We start from the raw sequence: 23,439 nt of genomic DNA on the forward strand, positions 1-23,439 counted from the left end.
ACAACCAAAGTAACGAAAGGCATCTATTTACGGATGGATGAAAGCATGAATTGGATGATAAAGCACGATGCCGACTGGCTTGCCACCATTCACTCCCAACACAGAGCCCACCAGCTGCCACGTAGGATAAGAATATCACCAAATTAAGGATTACCCCGTTCCCACTGCAGATGAAACCAGGGAATGGGTCAAAGAACAAGGGATCCTGCAGACTATTCATGTCGTAAAATTATCATGGAACAAGTTGCGGAGGTCCACCAGCAGGATCGTGCCATGTCACGAAGGAGACCGCCACATCAGATTGGAAAGGGCGGGAGGCAAGGGCGGCGGTGTGAACGCGTGATGGAGGATCCCGCCACGAAGGAGACGGCACTGGGAGAAGAAGCGAAGGCACTCGGTAAGCGAAGCACGGTTTGCTCAATTAGCTTGCTTGGTTTGGTTTGCTTTGTTGTTGGTCTCTGTGACCGATTCTTAAGACGACGTTGAAGGCTGAGTCACGTCAGTCAGACGCGGGTACGTTGGTTTTCGAAGTGGTGTGAGGTTGTGTGTAATCAGTGAGTCCTGGTGTGTGAGGATCGGAAGAAATAGGAATCGGCAATTGGGATTGAGGGTTTGCAATTTGATTCAGGGGTGGGCGTTGATGGTTTACAGGATTGTGAGGGAGAAACGAAGAGGAGTTGTGCGTGAAAGAGGAGGAGTAGGAAGAAGAAGAGGAAGAGTTGGGGGAAGGGAAGTATTGGGTTGGGTTGGTTTGGAGGAGGGGAAGAGGAATTGAGGGTGTTGTGCCAGTGGTGACACGATGTCGGCAACGTCGGTTGTTGAGAAGGCCACCAGTGATATGCTCTTAGGACCCGACTGGGCTCTTAATCTGGACCTTTGCGATGCTATCAACAACGAACCTTCGTAAGTTGGCGGACGCATGACTTGGTGTCGATTAGCTCTGGTCTTGGTGGGGGCGTTAACTTGAATTTCGAGTTTGCGCGCTGCGGGAATCTTGGGTGGTTTCGATTTGGCTTTGTTACCCTGCGAATTGTGGAGTGTTAGACACGTTGTTTGTGATGCTTGAGACAGTGGAGTTCCGTGACCGTATTGTTTCGTGGTTTGCCGGCATGGGCATAGGCTCGCTGATGGTTTTTGTTTTTGATTTCTGCTTTTCGGTGTAAGAGCTTGGTGCATTAATTCTTCGTGTGGGGCACCAGAGCTGTCACTGAGTCACTTGGTGGGCTTTTCTTGGTCCATCAAGATATCTGAAATGAGGATTGGTGGGTCCAGGTTTTTATCGAGCTCGTACTTTAGTTGCCGGTATTTTTAGTAACAGGGCAAAGCATGTGTTTTAACACAGGGCGCTGTGAGCTGCTAAGCAGCACCAGCCGAGTTTCTATAATTTGTTTTTTCCGTGGAATTGAAGCGTGATCTTTTGCCCATCGACTGGACCGCGAATACAGAATTTTAATAAAATTGCTGATTGTGAATTTGTTAGATCTTTGTATGTTTCGATGATAGGTTGTCGCTGGCGTCACTCCTGGCCTGTGGTCGGGTCTGTGATCTTTGAAGCATTTTGTGGAGTGAGCATCTGGACGTATTTGTATTCCTTGATTTGTGAACTGTACCAAAATGCTGTTTAGTTGTAGTCGGCAAATTTGAGGCTGGTAACTAACTCTTTTCAATGTTTGTGGTGTACCAGACAAGCAAAAGATATAGTGAGAGCTGTTAAGAAACGACTGGGGAACAGGAATCCGCAAGTCCAGCTTTTGGCACTCACGGTCTACATCTAACTTAGCTGCGATATTTTGTCGTAGGAATTCAGTTTCTTAGGATTAGGGCGTTGTGTAAGTTATGGCTGTTCATGTTGGATTCTCAAAACATGGAGCTTATCGTTCACTTTGTTAGTATGCTGCGATTATCATGAAATTCGGATTGAATAGAGATATGGAGATCCTGTTTTCAAGTATGTTTGGAAATTGGTGTTTACGTCTGCAGCAATCCATGAGGTGATTATTGTTTCTCTTATAGATCCTGGAGACTTTGATAAAGAACTGCGGAGATTCCATTCATCAGCAAGTGGCTGAGAAAGACGTGCTTCACGAATTGGTCAAGCTTGTTAAGAAAAAAGTAAGATAGTGATTGATTATTGATGATACTTGCCAGGGTATGTGGAAAGCAACAATTTTTGTGTGCTATGTTCCGTATATTAGTTTCATACTATTTGAAATTTTCTTCGTTTCCTACAAAAGGATTTGTTTAGAGGGATGTGTAGATTTGACTTCATTGCGAGCTGAAAAAGAGAAAGTCGGAGTTTCGAGTTAATTGTGCTCAGCTGTTCTGGTTGTTGACTTTGAAATTATATGCTAACTGGTGATGTACTGGTTGGGTTTCCTTGGATGCTTTTTCAGGCAGACATGCGGGTGAGGGACAAAACTCTTGTTTTATTGGATTCGTGGCAAGAAGCTTTCGGGGGCGCAAGTGGTCGATATCCACAGTATTACATGGCATACAATGAATTGCTGGTAGGATTAAGAACTTTCATATAAGTATTCCTAAACCAGACTTATACTTATCGACGGCTTTCAACGGCATCGGAACATGCAGTTTTTAGATCGGCATTTCACCTCGTCATTTATTTATTTTTTTTCCTTTTTCGGTCTGTGTTTACCAGAAAGCAGGTGTAGAATTTCCACTGCGTTCTGGAGAAGCCGCATCGCCCATTTTCACTCCGCCTCAATCGCAGCCTCTCGCTAGTCCTCGTTCATTGTACCAGCATCAATCACGGTCATCAGGACCATCTCCCCCAAGATCCGAGGACACCGAGTTCGCAGGAATGAGGTATTGTCTTAACTTGAGAACTCTAGAATAAAACCTCGCCACGTCTGCAGCATTTTATGTTTCTACTCGTATCAATTGTAGCTAGGATGGTATGCACGTCGTTGCTGCTTGTGGACCCGTGTTATTTTCAGAGTCAAAGCCTTATTCTTTATTTTATTTTATTTTTTTCTATATGTTTATTCTTCTTTACTCACAGTCCGTTTCGAACGTTGTACACAGCTTACAAGACATTAAGAATGCGCAGAATTTGGTGGAGCTTTTACAGGATATGGTTTTGGCACTCAACCCACGAGATCGAATGGTTTGCATCTCACCTTGGAAAATTCTGTGTGTTAACATATTCTTGTATAGGAAACAAGATACTGGCCTAATTTTTTTGGATGCTATCACAAAACGTTCCCTCGTTATAATACTGTTGGGAAGGAACGAGAAGTAGTATTACTTTGAAAGTTAGCATTTGTGAGAGCTCTGAGTTGGCCGATCTCTATGTAGTCATATTAAAAAAATATATTTAGGAAACCGATGGGAGCTTTCTCTTAGACTTTTATTGGATCATATTTATTCCTGCAATTATGACCACCTTGTCTTGGTTTTGCCAATCCCATGTTTAACTGAACATTCATGCCATTTTTTTTTTTGTTGAGCACCCGTAGTTTGTCAATTTATGGACAAACTTCAGATGTAGAATGCGGTGCTGAAGTGCCCTTGTCGTTGCGCAGTCTGCCAAGGAGGAGGTTATCGTGGAGCTCGTAGATCAATGTCGACTGAATCAGCATCGGGTTATGCAACTCGTCAACATATCTTCGTATGACTTCTCCTTGCCCATATATATATATATATATATTCGTGTCTGAAAGTTATATGAGTTGTGAAGGCTGGAAATAGGTGGAATTTAGCTTAACATTGTTTGTACTGGGTTGGACGTGCAGTGATGAGGAGCTACTTTGCCAAGGTTTAGCTTTGAATGATGAGCTGCAGAGAGTGCTCGCTAGATATGATGCTTTCTTGTCGGGGGCTCCCATACCCGAAACTTCCGTTGAAAGCAAGACTCGGTCTCAGCAGACTTCGGGTGGGAATGATAACATTCCTTCTCCAAAGTAAGACAATCATTCATACCTGGTTGTGAATATCTTTGTCGTTCATGGAAAGCCTTGATTTAGACGTAATGCATATCTTGTGCCAAGTTGAATATTTTCATGTACATGTTTTGCAGCCGTATATTATTGCACAATCGCTTTGGTTTATTTTGAAATATTGCTGGTGATCTTTGCTTTAGACCTTATGCATATATTTTGTGTTTTTTATGTTAATGAAAGTTGCGTCACTCACGTATATGTAATCATTGTAGCAAGGTGCAGTCTCCAAATGCACCTCAAGAACCAGGAGTTACTTCAAGACCAAGGAATAGCGCACGTACTATTTACTCAGCCGTCACCCTCCCTCCACCTCCCTCGAGTAAAAAGTCCGTTCCACAAAATTCAAATGTTGTGAGTCCAAGGCCTGCTGATCCAACACTTGACCTTCTTAGTGGTGATCTACCACCCACAAGCCAGCCAGCCACGAGTTCCTCCGATTCTTTGGCTTTGACTGTAATAGAACAGCCTCAACAAAGGAGCCCGGTGGATCTCTTGGCTTTGCCTGCACCTGAAGGTTTTTCGAACCCATTTGAGTCTGCGCCTTTCCAGGCTACTCCACAAACAGAAGCTGTGAGCCCAGTGTACCCCTCTCAGAGCTTCCAACAAAATGCAGATACACCATTGCATCGTTCTGAGAACTCATGGTCCACAAGTACGGCTGGTAACCAGAGGCAACAGAGTCATTTATACGGTGAAGTTCCAACTCAACCAACAGTTTCAGGGCAACCATTGCAAAGTCAACCCCAATATTTATATCAACAACAGCCTGTAACCACAACTCCACCCCCATGGCAAGACGATACTCGAGCACAATATGCAGAGCAGCAGTGGCAAGCCCCCCCTCAAGCTTCCTACCCGTACACACCCCAGATGTGGAATGTAGGCCAGCAGTCAGCAATAGATGGCATGCAACAGTACCCGGTAGTAGGGTATACTGGGTACCAAATACAACCAAGACCAGGACAAGAGTCTTTTCAATCGACTTACCAAGGTTATCCAGCTTCTAATGATTTGGTGAGGTATGGCTCTGGAACAGGTCCAGGCGATAATTTTGGGAGTCAGTATCTCCACCAGAGAGGAAGTGCATATGGTCAATCTTCATCACAACAGTATAGTGGAACTTCCAAGCCTTTGAAATCGCCTGACACGTTGTTCGACGACTTGGTGGATTTGAGGAGCATGAATGCAAAATTCAAAGCAGCGAGCCTTGCGAATAAGACGTCGAATACCAGCAAGGCTAGTCCTTCATGATTTTCAGTCTGTCAATAGTCTTTTGTCGTGCTTAGAAGTGCACTAGCTTTAGTAATTCTGGAGTGGGAAGCTTTCCTCGTTTCCATAACCTCCTGTATTTTCAACCTCTTTTGTGCACTCATGTAAAAATGAGATTTTTCTGTTGTTATTTTCAGCACCGAGGTTATCATTTTTAGTGCAGTGCTTCTGTTGTTCTCATGAAGCCATGATCAGTAAATTGTACAGATAACAATATATGATGTAATCTTCTTCACTGGATACAGTTCTCGAGCTTATTGAATTATTACAGGGTGCCATTTCAGAAATGTCATGCATTTCACTAAAAAAGATTCGTGGAAGTGTATTTTTATAGATTTCATCCTCAGTTGTTGACGAGTTGTTGGAAACGTGATTGCCTATCTATGTTAAGAGAGTATTTAGGGATGCAGAGACGATATCTTTTTCATGAAATATTCTTATTTGATAGAGAATTTCTAATTTAGATATCCTAACAATGCTGCTATCTGTTGTGGTCTTTGCCGTCAGAACATGGTTTAGCAACGTGTAGGCGTCGCCTATACGATTCACGATGGGTATCTCAATAATATGTGTTATAAGAACGGGATAATGCTAGTAGACGGATGGGCAGGTATCACAAAGTCGACGGTATTGAGATTGGATCGTTACCCGCCTGTATGTTTCAGGATTTTGCAGGAATACCACGCTCTCCTCTATGGCTGAGTGGCGTTTGGTAGAACCAAACTTGACAGGTGGTGTCTGCAAACACGAGTGTACCGTGTTTGGATGAGAATATCCTTATAGGATATCACAAAAGAGAATGAAAGGCCGATAAGTCAACATAATCTAGCGCTTGCAGGGCATGTAAAAAAAACTGATTGTGCATGCACGATAGCTGCACACTTAATGCAGGATGAGTGCACCTGTATATCCAGGGGAAGCTTTCATGCATGGTATGACCATTCGCGGATGCTGCACGGCAAGACTTTACAACATTTCGGATCTAGGTCCTGAGATCGATTCGTGTGTTCAGATGCAAATCTTGGTTGGACTGCTGCAGGTCTATGCAGGTCATGTCGAAGGGCTACAACATCTATCATTTCAATGTGATTAAAAAAAACAAAGTCTAAGTACAGATGGTTGAGTCTTCCAGACGAGATGAAGATGCCTGTTTGATTCTCATTGTTGGGAGGGGGGGATACCACTTTCTGCGGGTGAGTATTATCTATTTTGAGGTTGTACTCTTGCGGATACGCCACTGTTTGTGACCTGTTATCCGAATTTTCGCATGGAAAGACTATATCTGTAAGTAATAATGCAACGTCAAACGTCTTTTACTTTTCAATTATACTATGTTGTGAGTAGATATAAACAGCAGTTATGAATGAGCACTTGTTCTAGTTTACCCAGTTATTTTAGTGAAGCTTTGAAAGATACTTCTGCAGCCTGTTGAGCTTTACAAGCTTGAACTTGCTCGATATAGCATTGCTCCATTTGGTTTGTGAAGTTTTGCAATTAACTTTCCTCAAAACAATTGTCAATAGAAGTTAAAAAAAACATTTTAGTCACCTATTTGATACGATTTTTAGGAAAACATTTACATTTCTTCACACCAATTGCAAGGGTGTTGTTAATAAGTGTTGAATTTTGTTGGATAGACACTACTACAGAAAGTGAAGAATTCATGCGTTGCATTTTTATTTTTTTTAAAGTTGACATAACTTAACATAACATTAAAAAATAGATTTATTTCATCGTTTTTTTAATGTTTACTTGTAAAATAATTAGAAATATAAATAATTTCTTTTGAGTTGATCATGTTATCTTAAAATATTCATACAATTTTTAATCAGTTGTTTTTGTTTCGGTGAGTTAATTCACCGTAAATAAAGAACATATCTTATTCCACAATACCACTAAAGTATTTTATCTTGTTTTGATTTTATTTATATAGAATTCTATTTTTGTTAATACAAACTTGTAACATTTTAATAGCCTTCAAAGAAATAAAATAAAATAAAAATCAGACAAGTCTTAAAATCTAGATGTAATAGCTACACTTATATATATATATATATATATATATCCATACATACAAACATTCATACTAGCAAAAACTTGTGTTATTGAACACAAAATAGTTGTGAAATCCACCTAACTTCTCCAAAGACACCATCCACTTTAAAGTTTCGAGACATCTGTTATTAATTAAATTAATCCTTCCCTTTGATGAAAGCAAATATATATATATATATATATATATATATACAATTATGACCAATTAGAGGCATCGTTCATTCATTCTCTTCCCTTGCTTAAACCCATTCTTGTTTACCTATTTCTCTATTTTATCATTTCAAACATAAAAACTTCAATCTATTCAATTCTTCGCACATAATTCTGCTTCAAGAAAATTAAATAATGCACTCTGAGGTTCACAGGCTACCAACTTTAATAAATTGAGAGATTACTCATACAAGCTCCTACAATTCAAGGCACGACCTTAGTGGGATTTTTCATATTAATTGAGGTGTTGAAATAGAATCAAGCATGCCAGCAGTAGAAACTCTTTTAATTAAAATCAGAATAAATAAATAAATAAGTAACTAACTAAAACTTCCCTTTGTTAATGAACCTTGGCGTGTCCCTCAAGCACGTCCGAGGGATGAATGAACATCAGATGTGCCCAAATAAACGATGAATGAAAACAGGATGAACTTTGGATGAATGAGAGTGAGATGAACGCGGGGTGAACGATGGATGGGTGTCGGATAGGTGTTAGGGACAAGACTGTGGTGGTGGTGGGGGACAAGACTGACGGTGAAGGGAGTGGGATTTTGCGGCGTGAAGCAGCGGCAGTTGTGATGGGATTGCCCCGGAGGATCGTGAAAGGGAAGCAGAAGAAGAAGAAGAAGCAGATGCAGCACAACATGGAAGCTGTTCAACGTTGACGCAGTCATTGTAGCAGCTCGGCTATGGCAGCGACAACAGCAGCAGTAGTTTCAGCAGCAGTTTTCACTCAGACTCGCCACTGTCGGACCCCATGCGCGGCGCAAATTGACACTCTGAACTGGGTCCTTTCAAGCTGGGCTGCTGCTAATTGCACTGGCACTGCGTGTGAGGTGAACGTCCGTGTTAAGCATACTACTCGGTCCAATAACTAGACTCGAAGTACTTATGTACGCTTTGTCTGCGCCTCGAGTGGCTTCCGTATGGCACTGATATGATCTGACTAGGAATTCTTGGCTTCACACGCCTCCTCCGCTCCCTGACGATCAGTTACACCCGCAGCGCCACGTATGTTGAGCTCTTTTTCCCCTTTCGATCAGGGATTTGCTGTAGCGTGCTCATAGGCTATGACGGATGCGATGGGCTCCATGATTTCTCATACGGCGACGAAGGGACACCATCTTCTGTCAAATGGATACGTCTGCTCTGTGCATCCTCCTGGTCTTTAGCGACACTGGATCGGTTTGCATCTGCCGTTGGCAGTCAGGTGTTGCAGTCACCACACAATTCTAACAGCGGTGTGTTATTCAGCGCTTCTTCGTTTCGCAGTTTCCACAAATCAAGCACGATGGTTTATCTTTCTCGAGCACTTGTGGATCAGGCAGCAATGTTGAAAGCACATTTCTATCAGGTATCATTAAAAAAATAAAAATAAAAACATTCTTCATCGAATTGCGGCATATCCACGAGCATATCCTTCCAACAGAACAATCTATAAACGACTGCTTGTACTCCCGAACTCAGCTCTTCCAGCCGAAGTTTCAAACAGTGATTTCGACATTGTTGCACGAGGTGGCCGTGTTAAACAGGACCCCAACTTTGAAGTCACGAAGGGCTTAGTCGTATCCATACATGTCTTATACTTGTTGCTGGAATAGTGTCATTCTAGGACGAGTTAAACGTGAAGTTGTATTCGGTGCTACGATAGGCTTGACTCGTAGTTCCAGGCAGCAGCTGAAAATGGGAACATTTCGATTGTCGGCCGAACATTTGGAAATCTCAAGTTATGCGTTCTAAATCAAGCTTTGCTATTGCAGGTTAAATGGACAAGACGACGACAGTGAGGAATTCGAATCCAGTGGCCAGATGATGAGAGTTTCGGCTCAAGAATGTACGGCACAACACGTTTCACATTCTCTTTGTCGGTACAGAATTATTCTGGTTTGTCTTTCAATCCTTTCTTAAAAGTTTTTTCAGTTCTTTTGTGTTCGCGATTCTCTATTGAAAAATAAATAAAAATAAAAATAACAACTCCAGTTGGTTGTGAAAGTGTGGTCGAACCAACATTCGATGACGACATGAAATCACAATTTAACGCACTCATAAAACCAGAAGCCCACTAACCTTGATGACATGATTGTGAAGCATGGGATTGTGTTTAGTTTGATCAACATCATGTAATAGGCGTACCAATAAGTATAAGTATTGTTTGTGGCTATGAAGAGAAAATTTATATATATATATATATATATATATATAATAGAATAGAATAGAATAGTGCCCTCAATCAAGTGTTCAGGAGCATTATAAACAGACAAATCGTATGCTGGTGAAAATATGGATTTTGTTATAAATTCGGTTCATATACATATACTTATTCATGATAATAAAATTTTCTTCAAAAAGATATTAACTTTTTCAAAATCACTCACTAATGTCATGGTCAAAACAAATTACTGGTTTTCACTATTATCAGATTCTTAAAGATTTAGTGTATGGATATATATATATATATATATATATATATTGATTAAATAGGATGAATATTCTATTATCTTAATATATAAACATACAATTTTTAATATCATAGAAATTAAATGTAATGAAAATTTGCAACATTCAAATATTGGAACAAATTTCATTCTGACATCAAATTATTATTTGGCATTAGAGTATGTTACCAATTTTTTATGATATTGAATGTTTTTTAATCAAATATGTGCAAGCATTTTTAGAAAATGGTTTGTAAACAAATACTAGACCACGTGTGGCCATAATAAGAGCATTGTATCTATAAAATAAGTATTTGATAAATTCAGTACCTCTAATATTAAAATTTGATGTAAATCAACTAAGTTCTTACATGAAATTTATTTTACATTGTACATTTTTTTTTTGTGTACATTCCATTATTTATTTATTTATTATTACTTTCAAGTATTTCAAAACCTTTGAACGTTATTTTATTATTATTTGTGTTCTTTTCAGTTGATTGGTTCATATATATATATATATATATACATTGGTACACACATTTTCACGGACATTCATCCATGAACAACTTTTGATGTTGTAATAGTCAAGTTACAATTAACAAAAAATTCAATGAAAATAAAAATGAGTTTGATGCAATTTCCAGTTACATCGAAATGTTTACATTTATTGAATTTCCTTTGGAGATTATGATTATTCAGTGTATGGATATATGTACATACATGTCTGTGTATGTGTACATACATACGGAAATTCATATTTATCATGCACACCAAGTATTAAAAATATAAAAAAAATAAAGAAGAGTAAACAAAACAAACTTTCGTAACACACAAAAAACAGAAAGAGTAGGAAAGAAGAAAGATAAACAAATCATCTCAATGCAAGAAAAATACAAAGAATAATATGGAACAAAAAATCTGGATTAGAAAACACATTATAAGTTGCAATGTAAGTTTGTATAACACAACATAAAAGCACCCCTAACAAATATAAATAATAATAAAAGTGCAACAAAGATTTGTTAATTAATGCTTGACTATTCTTGTATAAATTTAATTTGATTTATTAAAAAATATAATCTTATGTATTTAGCAGAGCTTTAAAAAATTAATGTTATATTTGTATGGATTCTCAAATACTTTTTCTAGCAAACAGCATGATTACTAGACCAGGTGTGTAACAAACAAATTGTTACAAGTATTGTAACTGCCTGAAAGATTTTAATCAGATTTTAACAATTATTTGTATACAATTAACATAAGCTTCAAACATGCTCACAAAGTAACACTGCAACTTCACAACAATATAGTGTTATTTACCGATTCAAAATCAAGATGATTATTATCAATATTTAGTGAGATATATACATCCAAAATTAAATTTCAATCATACATGTTCTATGGTGTAGTCAATGTACAAAAGATTCTTTAAAGTATTGAAGACGAAATCTTATTGTCAAAGAAAACAAGCCCGCATAATGAAAATGTGTAAAAATTGCTTTTAAACAGACACTTATTCAATGGTGTTATTATTTTAAAAATTGAAACCAATTATGTTGTCAATTCAAAGAACACATAAAAATTGTAAAGGAGATATCAGCGTTTCCTTTCAACCAAAAAATATTATCTTGAGATGAATGAATAAATTAACAAAGACTTTTTTTTTTTTTTTTTTTTTTTAATACTAAATTTGCATCCAATTAAAATAAATAAAAGAAAACTAAAACAATTTGTTTATATAAAAAAATTGTAAAATCGATTTTACAATTAAATATCATGTGTTCTTGGTTGAAATTATAGACATGCAAATATACCCACAAAAAAAAACATTCTTTCTAAATTGGGTTTTTATGCTTAGTTCTTGCTAAAAGTAGAGGTTGAGGAATAAGAATAAAAAATGGTTTCTTTTTGTCTTTTTTTTTAATGGTTGTGTAATAAATTTTCATGTGTAAATTTTCATGTGTAATTTTTTAATGGTTGTGTAATATCATGTGTTCTTGGTTGAAATTATAGACATGCAAATTTAAGAGTAATAAATATTATAGTGAAAGGATGATGTGGATGAAGAGTGGCTAGTCTATACATTCATCCATACAAAGGAAAGAGGGGAGGGGACATAATTGGGGTCGTCTATTCATCCATCCATCCAATTGGGACACATGGCCCCCATTCCCATTCTCCTCCTCCACAAAGAGTGCAGCGTATCAAACCCTAATTCTCCCAGTATGGCATGAGAATACACGTGGATCCCAAGTGGGGCCTTCCTTCGCCTTATTATAGTAAGAAATTATATGGTAACCGGATAAACGAAGCGTGAAGACCGGGAAGATTGATGAATCATCCACTTAATAATGGATGTCGTCCAGGCGTCAGGGGATGTAGGGGGAACCACTATGGGGAACGCCGGGATCGCGCGTTCCCCGTTGGGATCATCGAGATTCGGCTTTGAAGCAGCTCTTTGGCTTTGGCCTTTGGTGGGGGTTTCGCTTCCCTTGGCTTGGCTTTGCTTTGTCTCGTGTTGCTTTGTGTTGCTTTGCTTGTTTTGCTGCCCTTAAGCGCCCTTCATTATCGCCGTATCAGTATCGTCCCGCTGCGTCGGGAGTGTGGGTTCTATTCTCGCAATCCTCCACTGTCGGCGTGCCCAAGCTAGTGTCTCAACTTTCTGTGATGTGTGTGGAACTGTAGAGAGGTTTTTCGTGGCCGAAACGACAGGGAGAGAGAGAGAGCGAGAGAGAGTGACTGTGGAGGTGATTTGAGTCGGTTTGAAGTGCGTTGTGGAAGGAGAGGGAGAAGCGAAAGAAGGGGAGGGAGCGAGGGGACTTGGGGGACTTTGTTTTGGGAATGATTGTGAAGACCAAGGCTGGCACGGATGCACACGAGTTCGCTTTGCACGGGGTTGTTGTCGTCCCTCACGTGGTGTTTGCAGCTAGGATGTCGGGAGGGGTCGATGTGTTGTGGAATGTTCCGCTCCTTGAAATTTGAGTGACCCTTACCGTCTGCCAGTGAGGCCGCTTGCAAACACCCGTATGGGACGACGAAGCTCTGGTGTTGCTCAACATCACTAGGTTTCTGGACGACGCTCTGTGCTCTCTCTCTTCAGGTTACTGGTTGCTCGGAAGGTCGCAGGACTGCTCATAGTCGCGGTGATCCCGTTGTTGTGTTGGATTCAGCCTTTTTTTCTGCGCGTTGGGGCGCAGTAGAAAGGAGGAGGGGTCGGCTCTATATCTTGGCGGCGTGCTTGACGCAATTGGTGAAGAGGGTGAGAGCATTTCTACAACCACGGGAATTTTTTGAGATTCTCTGGATTTTCTGAGTTTCCTAAGAATTTCATGCCCATTTAGTAAAAATCAACACTCTCGCCAAAATCCTTTGTCACAAGGGAGAGTTAGGAGGACTAGTCTTTGAGGCCATGTCAGGATTCTCAAGCTGATTGGTTTGAGTGTTCTCGTACCAGACTGCTCTCATCCATAAAGGATTCTTTCCTCAATCTTTTCGGTTTTACTTCTTCCTTTCTGCATTTTTCGCTACTAGTGACTCTTGCTCTCTCCCGTGAAAGGTTTCATTATGTGTGAATTAGAATGGAGTGCGGAGGAGCATGTCACATTTATGTCTTTGCATGTCATTTGAGGTGCCTCTACATTCCAGATTTCCTCGGATTGGTTCGTTCTTCTCCCTACGGTTGAGTCATAATTCGCTTGAATTTCTCTGTTCCCCAGACTCCTCTCCCAAGCTTCGCATCCGAAGGCTTCCTGAAACCACAGTGCGTATATTGAGCTGGAACAATTGTTGTCCTCGGTTTCATCCTTGAGATTTTTTGCATCTAAAACAATTGCAGGAGGAGACGGTCAGCTTGCTAGCTTACAATGCAAGAGTCCAGTTTAGACAAATCTATGACTCTGTTAAGCTCTACTACCAACCAACCTGGCCCTGATTTGGCGCTACATATCTGCCCACCAAACAGCAGCAGCGAAGTACGACCAAAAGCCTCCTCACCGCAATGTGTAAGCCAAGACTTGCCCGAGCATGTTCATGGCTTTGATCTCTGGAAGCAGCCTCCGAAATCTACGACCTCCTGCACTGATAGTGAGAGCAATGTCTCTAGCCCTGTGAATGAGCAATCTTCTTATGCCGCCAATGGCATCGACAACTTGGGAGCATCCACTGTTCTGTGTCTGGCGAACCCTCAACCCTCTGATCCACCGTATTCAAAACAAGCTCCGGAGGGTATGGCCTTTGGAGGCAGAGATGAAGTCCAAGAAAATTTACTAGAAAGTCGGTATCTTCGCAATGAACTTGCTCATCCTTTTTTGCTGGACATGGATAGCAGATCGGATGTGAAACTCATTAGCCCGGAATCAGACAGGACATCATCGCCATCTGAACGGGTTCGTCAAGACTTTCGGAGGATGTACACGGGCGAGATCCAAGAAGATTTTTCGCGGAGGCTGGCTGAGAATAATTCGGATAACTTTCACTTCCAGCCACGTGTGTTTCCACCAGCTCCTCCTTATTCTGCCATTCATGCGCTTTCACTGGGTAGGTTGAGCGAGCCTGATGCACAAACCGACGCCTTGTTCAGAACAGACCTTTTAAAATTGGGAAATTATCACATGGGTGAACGGGAGCCTTGGGTGAGCCATTCGAATAACTATGGCTTCGAGGATGATGTTTCTCGTCAGGTTGGGAAGGGTCTGTATACGTCGACGTTTCCTGGGAAATTTCCAACTTTTTTCAGAAGTTGCGGGGCAAGCTATAATGTAAGACAGGAGGATATGTATGCGAATTTTGCTTTTCGTCCTCGCTTTCCGCCAAAGTCGCCCTGTAAGCGTTCGATACGAGCTCCGAGGATGAGGTGGACTGTTGCACTGCATGATCAGTTTGTTCAAGCTGTGGAGCTTCTTGGTGGTCATGAAAGTAAGCGCAAATGGTTTTGTTTCAAATCATATGTTTGTGGACATGTTTCCTAACTATCCTGCAGCTAGTCGAAGCATTAACATCATTAAAATCCCCCCCAAGCTTGCGATTTTATGAAGCTCAGACCTTATTGTAATTTATTTTCTGATTTTACATAGGGGCAACACCAAAATCTGTTCTGGAACTTATGAGGCGGAAGGACCTTACTTTGGCTCATGTGAAGAGTCATTTGCAGGTGGAAATACGATTCTCACGTATTCGTTGCTTTTTTATACATTTGTGATGTTTTTTTTATTGGCTCTTTGCTGTGTTTAGATGCTTACCTGGAATGCATTTGTTGTTACTTGGTCATTTTCAGATGTATCGGACTGTGAAGACAACAGATAAATCAGGCTCCTCTCCAGGTTGAATTTCAATTTCTTCAGGAGTTGCACTTCACTATATCATTTCAATTGTGCATACCAAGTAGGAGCTGTTACAATTGGACACCATTTTTTTTTCCAATTCTCTGTCTACTGTTCCGTTGCTGTAGGGCCGGGAGACCTGGAGCTCTCTCCAACTTCTGAGGCAAGACCCCCGACGGAGTCACTGCTTGTGAGCGATGGGATATCTAGATCAAGAAAGAGCATTCACTCGTCGAATTCTGGCGTGCACAACTTGGAATTGGGTAACTACCACAATTTGGATGACCGTCAAGACACGACTGTGCCAAAACATAACAAAGTATGGCTTCCAGAATTTCCTTCAAATTACAACCCAACCCAAAGAGGTGATTTGCCCAGGTCTCAATTATCTGATAGCTGAAATTCTTCTTGGTTTGAGCTTGTTATTGCTGTCGCAACTGGATACATTAGTCAACACGTTCAAGATGATGCTTCTGCTTTGCTGTAACGTACACCTCTATAAGAGAATACTATTGACTCTCGCTCTCTCTCTCTTTGTGTCTGTATGTGTCTATATATATATATATATATATATATATATATATATACACACAATAATGTTGAACCGGTTCTCGTAAATGAATGCTATTTCAATTATTTGCCACTTCTGTGAATGTTTATTAATTATACGTTGTTTGTGACCTTTGATTTCCAACAGGGTGCTGGAAGTTTGGGACTCTCAGCTGCTAATGAGGAGACGAAAATAAACATTGTCAGCTAGGAATCATGCTTTCTGAGAGGTAGCTGTTTTCATGCGTGTCGTATACCATGTATCGGATATATAGTCCATTGTATGGTTTTGGTTAAGTATGTTCGGAGTGAAGCTCAACTTATCTGGTCGTTCAGGTTTAGTAGGTCTAACAAGTGAAGGATCTAGATCCATTAAGTTTGCTTAAGGTTCGTGTATACATGTGACAAATGGTCCAATGTTAAGTGAAGTAATGTTAAATGAAGTGAAGTGAAATGGTTTATAACTTCGACCCTGCTGACTTTCAAGCTTGGTCTTATGTAATATAAGAGTCACTAAAAGATATGAATGCAATATGCGCAGTGTTGTGCCCCTTGGTTGTTTTCAAGAAAAAACATGACAAGTCCGGTTAATTTACTGGTGATTTTTTTGTTTCTGGTTTGTTGTGATTCGTCTTTTTTGAGAATGAAACTGGTCCAGAAGATGACATGGGTGTAAATTATCCAAATTATGGGCCTCCTGTCAGCTGTGCTCGCAATTAGCGTTCCCTGCAATTCAGCGTAGATCTATGTGTTAAAATGTTTATTTGGAAGACCACTACTGGCCTCATGTTTCTGCATATTTTTGGCCTGCTTTCATTATGTTTTTATGACATTCTTCTGGCACATTATTTGAAGGCCACTTTTCTAATAATCAGGTGCACAGTACTTGTTCTCTTTCCTACATTCTTCCTTCTTTTCTTATATTCCTTATTTCTTAAACTCTTGTGGGAGGGCTAAAGGCGGCGGAAAGAATTTTGTGAGTATCCACATTTGGTGACGTTATAAAATAGGCGCTCAATAATGAGCCGCATTGTGACTACTACGTGGACACCAGAGGGGAACTTACTCGCTTTTCTGGACCAACGCAATCATGTTCCTGATACACTATTTGGAACCCCAAAATTCCAGTGAGATTGCTCCTGCATGCACCGGGGTACAACAATTCTGCCAGAAATATCCAGAAGCAATCACTGGAAGCAATAAAGACCTTATGCACCTCAGATGTGCCGATTCTCGCAAAAGCGATGAGCATGCACGCAATGAACCTTGAGGAAAGCACTTCCAGAGCTTCGTATAGCACGTGGCCCGCCTCATCCTCTAGTTTTCCAACCCCAGTTTCACCGGAATTGATAGGATTCCGGAGCAAAACCCACACCTGTGCAATTGGCTCCTTAAATACTCTCCCTGAAAAAGTACTACCTGATTGCCTTGTTGCACAGACAAGCAGCCACGAGCCTTGACCATGAGGGAAAATCCTATGCAAATATCAAAGCCATCGCAGGTTGTGTCCTTTCACTCTTGCTTGGAAGCGGACTTGCGGCACCCACTTGTCCCCGGACAGACCTGATCACACGCAGGTTGCACTGACCACATGCTTTCAAAGAACCATCTCTTCATAAATAAATAAATAAATACATATATTTTGGCACAGACAAAAATGGATTTCACTGCAGTAAGTAACCAAGTACAAGGCCAGGTCAAGATAGAGTTAAGAAACCCTGCCTAACTTAGGATTGAAGTAGTGACTCGACGTTCAATTATGCTACAACCTAGCTAGATGGGATTCTATGGTATTAGGAGCTAATTCTATTATATTGCCATTCTTTATCAGATCAAATATAGAGGATATTGTTGTTTTCCCATGTATTGTCAAAACTTTTGAATCAAAAATTAGCAATTTTTATATCATCTGGCAACATTTGGGTGAGTTTGTTTCATTTGATGTGCCCGCAGTCCTAAAGACCATATCATATTTTGGCTGTGATGCGTTCTATTGGTTAATATTTTTTGTTAAATGCCTTAGTATTGCACTCCAACCACAACTTCCAAAGAGTAATACCTTGAAGTAGTGACCAGATTACCTTAACTTTGCAAAATTGCTTTGGTGAGAGTTAAATAAAGATGCAATGATGCCATTGTACGATGAACTGACCACATGTTTTCAAATGCTGGATGAAGAAGAGCATCTCTTCTTATTCATAAGCAAGGAGATATATTGTAGATGCATATTAGTAGTAGTGAAAATTCATCTAATAGTTAGAATTTGGACTTAATCAATTTTGATTCAAAAGAAAAAAAAAAAAAAAAACATTTGTGTACCAAAAAAACAGAAAGAAGTAATATTACAAAAGGTAATAAAAACTAGAGTCGAGACCTTTATTAAATACTATTTAGAGATCATAAGTCACACATAACTTTCTATTCAAATATTCAATATGAATGATCATTTATGATATTAATTAGATGTTGTTGTAGCAAAGCATATTGCAAATAGATCACTTGAAATAATATTCTTTTAGAGTATTTTTTATTAAGCAAATCATAGAATTTATACCTTGTATAAAAAACTTGGATGTTTTTGATACATTTATACAAATAAAATAAATGAATAAATAAATAGACATCATTTAAACAAAGATTTTTTAAATTTACATTTAATAAATTATTTAATAATCATGTCATGTTATAGTTAAAGTTATGTTCTAATTTATATCTTTTGTTGTCAGCTTAAGTTTAAGTGTTTAAAGGAGATGCTTCTTTAAACATTGGTGCTTCTTTTTGAACTTAAATTTAACTAAAAATAATAATTATTTAAATAAAATAATATTTATAATATTATATTTTATTAAAAATAATATTCCTATAAATTATTACTGTAATATATCTAAAATATGAATCTAAATAAAAACTAAAAAACAACATACTTACATATCACTAAAGAAAGAAAAAAGTATAGAAAGAAGAAGTAATTATCTTTGAAATAAATTTTAATTATATATATATATATATATATATATATAGCATATTATACTTTATCTAACTACCTTGTTCTAGATAACTATATATCTATATATATATATATATATATATATATATATAGATAATAGTTTTAAAGATTAGAGATAAGATTTTTTACAATAAAAAAGAACTAAAATGACTATTGTCTAATATACAAAGATTGGAGATTCTTGAATCAAGATTAGAACAAAAGAAATGACAAGAATGGTCCTATTCTTGTCTTCATATGTATTAGCTACAAAGCAGGTCTTATAGAAGTTTTTTAGGAATTAGAAGGCTTATGGCCTAAGTGTCAAGTTGTAGGCTGCTTTTAATGCAACTTTTTAAAAATAGAAAACTTGTGAGATAAGTTTAAATAGAAATATGGCATATCTATTAAAGTCTAAATATCTAAACCATGTCTACAAAACTTCTTCAAAGCTTCTTATAGAAAATTTTATATTTTGTATATATTTGCCTCTATTTCTATTACTTCAATGAATTTCTATTTCCTTAAATATTACGGATATCATAACATAGTATGATAATTAAAGATAAATTTATACTAAATATTAATACAAATGTCTTATTTTATTTTAGCCAAATATCTATTCATATGCATACATGTTGTAAAAAAATTATTTTTTTAATTAAAAAACTTTTTAAAATTAATAAAATCAAATACACCACTTTGGACGTAATCCTAAAATTCTGATCTTCTTATCATCAAGGTCATTTAGCGGGTCCTTAGTTCCATTTGAGGATCGCTGCAAAATCAAAACCTCCAATTTGAGTGATTATTAATTGCAGAACTAAAGGAATTAGAATATCAACCCTCTACTTTAAAAAAAGTACACTTCCATTACTATATTGCATAATAATTTAACTATGTTAAAAGAAATTTAATGCGTGAGAGCAGAGAGTAATAATCATATTCCTTATGATTGATTTGGTACCTTTACCTTTGACTTCTTTGTCTCTTCAGTCCTCTTCTTTGCTTGAGAAATTTGACAAACTAGTTACTTGTTTAATGTCAATCCCAGACATGCATAACATAGAACAATCCAAGTGCAGTACTTCTAACTACTTACATATAACTTGAATCAGGTTATAATGGAGGGCATGCTATTTACCACATTCTAAGCTACATCATCTAACTCTGAATCCAATTAGAAGCCTTCTTTGATAAAATAGGCAACTCCAGCATTTGAATGTTTTTGGCGCTGTTTTGAAAGTCTCATGGCAAATAACTCAAAGCCCAATGAAAGATGGTCATTAAAATATCCATTCTAAAGGCCGTAAAAAACATATTGTGAAGCATGTCTAAGTCACAATGCTCAAATTCAAACTACTTTCTTACATACTTGAATCCATTCAACTTCAACTCGTTAACAAGGTTAGGGATTGGATGTCTCTTCTTTTGATACGTGAAATTCACAAAAATATTTGCATCTCTGGTTATTGCCTTAATATCATCTAGAAGCAAGTAATTTCAAAAAATGCATAAAAAAGGAATAAAAAAATGGAGCAAAAATGCACTGCCGCTCAAAACTGCACTATACCCATAGTGCAATGCCACTTAATAGACTACTAGAATAAAAATCTCACCTTTCTTCTAGAGTTGTTGATTGGAGATGTTTGCTTCATAATCCATTAACATGTGAATTTCTCTTCTGTGATAGAAAAGGCCTCTTTTCCTCTTAAAACAAGCATTGCATGAGTTGATCTTATACCACCAAAGCTTAGTATCATCTCAATCTCAATTGATATCACTCTCTTCATGATTTTCATAAAGAGTAGCCATGGTTATAGCTACATTGAAAGCATCCACAAAAGGGAAAATAACACACGCACACATTTGCCACAAACATTCCCTGATTGCAAAAGAACTTGAAGTTATAAGCCATGTGGGCAGCAATCGTAGCCTTTAGAGTGCTTTGTTGCTGTTCTCAACATATGAAGGCCATAGCCCTTCTTCATTGTCCCCTTTGCCATCCATTCATTGAAATACTAAACAAATCTAAGTTCACATTTGCAAATAGTCTTGCTATCTTCTTACTTTTTAGTCCTCTTTACATCTTCATTAGCTTCTGTAGGATGGAATTGTACAATGCTTTCATACATTACTATCATTGAATCAGATTTAAAAAGAAGAATGTTAAGTAGACCCAAATTTTTACTAAATAAATCCAAGTTTTTACTAAATTGACCCACTCATTCTAACCATCATGAAAAAAATAATGACTTCTAAGTACATTTCTTCACTATTGGATTTGCAATCAATAAAAATCAACCACATTCACTGTAATTATTAGATTCTTCATCAAGGATGGATCTATTTAGTAAAAAAATGGATTTATTTAACATTCTTTATAAAAAATTCCAACTTCTTTTTTTCTTTTACATTTCTATGGTCATAAGGAAAGTTTAGCAAATAGCCATGGAATTCTTTAACAAATCCACATCCATTATATTTTTCACAAAGCTTTTTGAAACAATGTGGATTTTCAAAAATGAAATTAGCATACAAATTGACAACATTTATGAATTGTCTTCAGTTTCTATTGACAATTGTTTGTACTTGTTGATTTATAAAGTATGTTTATTTCTACTCAATGTGAGACTGAGTTATTTTTATTTTTATTTTTAATTATTTTTATTTATTAATTTGTACTAAGATGCAATTAATTATTTTAAAATATAAAATTTTAATTAATAATAGTTTGTATGTAAAAGATTTTTTTTTTTGAATATTTAAAACAAATTAATAGTATGAAACTCAAAATATTTCTTTGCAACCACTATATGTAAGACATATATTACATAATATAGTAAGAAAACATAATCAACTATGTATATTATGTTGTTATTGTAATATAATAAGGTATAAATTATAAAACATACTATAATAATTATATGAAATAAAAAACAAGAAGAAACTATATATCATCAAAATCCTTATTCTATTGATGTATTTTTTTACAAATGTGGTATAACATCCACAAATTCTTATTATAATAATTAATATTTTGGATTTTTTAAAATTTAAAATTTATTATAGAATTAATATTTATTAAACTTATTAAAACATATTCTACTCAATGATAATTACTTATATTTAAAATAAAAATTGGATCTATCATTATTTAATTATATACAAATTAATGATTTAAGACTTTAGATATTTTTAGTGTTAATAATTATAAAAAAATTATACTCAGTAGCACATTCAATCCAAATAAGAAAATTAAGTAAAAATATCTTTAATAGTACTTGAATAATATTTATAGAAAAATTTCTAATTAATTTTTTTAAAACTAATAGTAAAGTAGAAAATCTTTACATTATACACAAGGACATCTTATCATATGTAAAATTGACCTAAAGCTTCTAATTTTTATTTTCTATTGACAAATAAAATTTTTAAAAAATAAATCATAGTTATCTATTACAACAATTAAAAGGAGTTGAAATTCTGCTCATTTTGAGAGCCTTCAATACCTTGTCTTGTTTTGTGTACCTCAAAATAAGATTAGATTTAGATTTTTATTTAGAATATTGGAAAAAAGATGCTAAGAAATGCTAAGTAATGGAAGCTTTATATATACCATCATATATCTACACAACTATTTTTTATTTTGTTTTTCTAACAAATATATTATAGAAAGATATTGTCTTGGTTGGCTTCAAATCTACTAATACATTGTTATAAGTTTTAAACTTTTTCCATGTATCATATACATATCTCATATTTATTTAACAAAAAAATTATTTTTAAAATTATTTATGGAATTTAAATACATATAAGTCTTAATGTATCTTGTATAAAATTAACACTTTTTATTTTGAAGTACTTCTTAATCTAATATTAGAAGTAGTAGAACTTTTTTATTATTACCAACTCTTCTATAAGATTCTTTAAAAACATGATGTTGCATCTTTATTCTCTACCTCTTATTTATACATAATTGTTTGATATTCTTTATTATTAATAATATTATTAAAAATAAAAATTTGGTTGTAAAAATTAATTTATATACAAATCTATAATATCTTGTCTAATATCCTTAGTTTCGTGCTCTTTGCTAATATCTCATCTATGTCATTTATTGCTTATTTGTTTCTTCATCATATAGAATTGATCTATAGAATATGAAGAATTATTATTATTTTTTTTGCATTGACTCTACATGGCACTACTATCTTAAAACCATGCTATCCTAAATAGGGATTATGCTATCATAAATAGACATATCAATTTTTAAATTTAAATTTATCTATTGGTATTTTTTTTAATAAATTAAAATCATCTAGTATATTTTAAATATTTAAATGCAATATTATCATTAGATTACTAACTAATTTACCATTCTTTTTTAAATATCTTTCCATAAAATATAATAATATTTTCTTATCAACAATTTTAGCCACATATATTTTAATATTCCTTGCATAAGTTTATTTAAATTATTTTAGACCTATTACTATTTATCATATCATTATAGATGTATAAAGATGAAATTTTAAATTAGAAAGTAATTTCATCTTTAAGCATGTCTATAAGTGATTCATAGGTTAGAAATTTAGCTAATAAGTTAATTGCATATCACATGTATTGGTAACTTATAGTACAAGCTAACAATA

At 36.5% G+C, this 23,439-nt stretch overlaps 2 protein-coding genes and 1 long non-coding RNA gene across 10 annotated transcripts; all 3 read left to right on the forward strand.

Moving 5' to 3' along the window:
* Window positions 1-397: 397 nt before the first annotated feature.
* Window positions 398-5,468, forward strand: LOC112275977 (TOM1-like protein 9). Of its 6 annotated transcripts, none has more exons than XM_090246393.1 (10): window positions 398-513; window positions 652-903; window positions 1,685-1,763; window positions 1,981-2,112; window positions 2,394-2,507; window positions 2,657-2,823; window positions 3,043-3,124; window positions 3,543-3,628; window positions 3,753-3,920; window positions 4,172-5,468. In XM_090246393.1, exons 5-10 carry the CDS (start codon window positions 2,400-2,402, stop codon window positions 5,208-5,210), a joined length of 1,650 nt encoding a protein of 549 aa, XP_090102519.1. In that variant the 5' UTR covers window positions 398-513; window positions 652-903; window positions 1,685-1,763; window positions 1,981-2,112; window positions 2,394-2,399; the 3' UTR covers window positions 5,211-5,468. The 6 variants fall into 6 exon arrangements, with proteins under 6 accessions (XP_090102519.1, XP_090102518.1, XP_024362633.1 ...); XM_090246392.1 differs by having other exon boundaries at window positions 2,014-2,112; XM_024506865.3 differs by lacking the exon at window positions 652-903 and having other exon boundaries at window positions 407-513.
* Window positions 5,469-7,642: 2,174 nt separating this feature from the next.
* Window positions 7,643-9,751, forward strand: LOC149986576 (uncharacterized). Its single transcript, XR_016500190.1, has 2 exons — window positions 7,643-8,847; window positions 9,254-9,751. It is a non-coding gene; the product is annotated as an uncharacterized LOC149986576 (long non-coding RNA).
* A 2,668-nt stretch (window positions 9,752-12,419) lies between these two features.
* Window positions 12,420-16,330, forward strand: LOC112275961 (uncharacterized). Of its 3 annotated transcripts, none has more exons than XM_024506795.3 (6): window positions 12,420-13,190; window positions 13,648-14,845; window positions 15,004-15,080; window positions 15,204-15,249; window positions 15,378-15,614; window positions 15,947-16,330. In XM_024506795.3, exons 2-6 carry the CDS (start codon window positions 13,795-13,797, stop codon window positions 15,976-15,978), a joined length of 1,443 nt encoding a protein of 480 aa, XP_024362563.1. In that variant the 5' UTR covers window positions 12,420-13,190; window positions 13,648-13,794; the 3' UTR covers window positions 15,979-16,330. The 3 variants fall into 3 exon arrangements, with proteins under 3 accessions (XP_024362563.1, XP_024362564.1, XP_090102538.1); XM_090246412.1 differs by having other exon boundaries at window positions 12,440-13,190; window positions 15,378-15,568; XM_024506796.3 differs by having other exon boundaries at window positions 12,420-14,845; window positions 15,378-15,568.
* Window positions 16,331-23,439: the final 7,109 nt, after the last annotated feature.

This window comes from Physcomitrium patens, chromosome 23 (assembly GCF_059467195.1).
Source record: "Physcomitrium patens ecotype Gransden chromosome 23, ASM5946719v1, whole genome shotgun sequence".
NCBI classification, from domain to species: domain Eukaryota; kingdom Viridiplantae; phylum Streptophyta; class Bryopsida; order Funariales; family Funariaceae; genus Physcomitrium; species Physcomitrium patens.

Bases quoted from the DNA above. Each gene is read 5' to 3' on its own strand.
- LOC112275977 (XM_090246392.1), top strand. From the start codon at position 800: ATGTCGGCAACGTCGGTTGTTGAGAAGGCCACCAGTGATATGCTCTTA. The intron at 904-1,684 runs GTAAGTTGGCGG...GTGGTGTACCAG, and splicing joins GCTATCAACAACGAACCTTC to ACAAGCAAAAGATATAGTGA. The intron at 3,921-4,171 runs GTAAGACAATCA...TAATCATTGTAG, and splicing joins GATAACATTCCTTCTCCAAA to CAAGGTGCAGTCTCCAAATG.
- LOC112275961 (XM_024506795.3), top strand. From the start codon at position 13,795: ATGCAAGAGTCCAGTTTAGACAAATCTATGACTCTGTTAAGCTCTACT. The intron at 14,846-15,003 runs GTAAGCGCAAAT...GATTTTACATAG, and splicing joins GCTTCTTGGTGGTCATGAAA to GGGCAACACCAAAATCTGTT. The intron at 15,615-15,946 runs GTGATTTGCCCA...GATTTCCAACAG, and splicing joins TTACAACCCAACCCAAAGAG to GGTGCTGGAAGTTTGGGACT.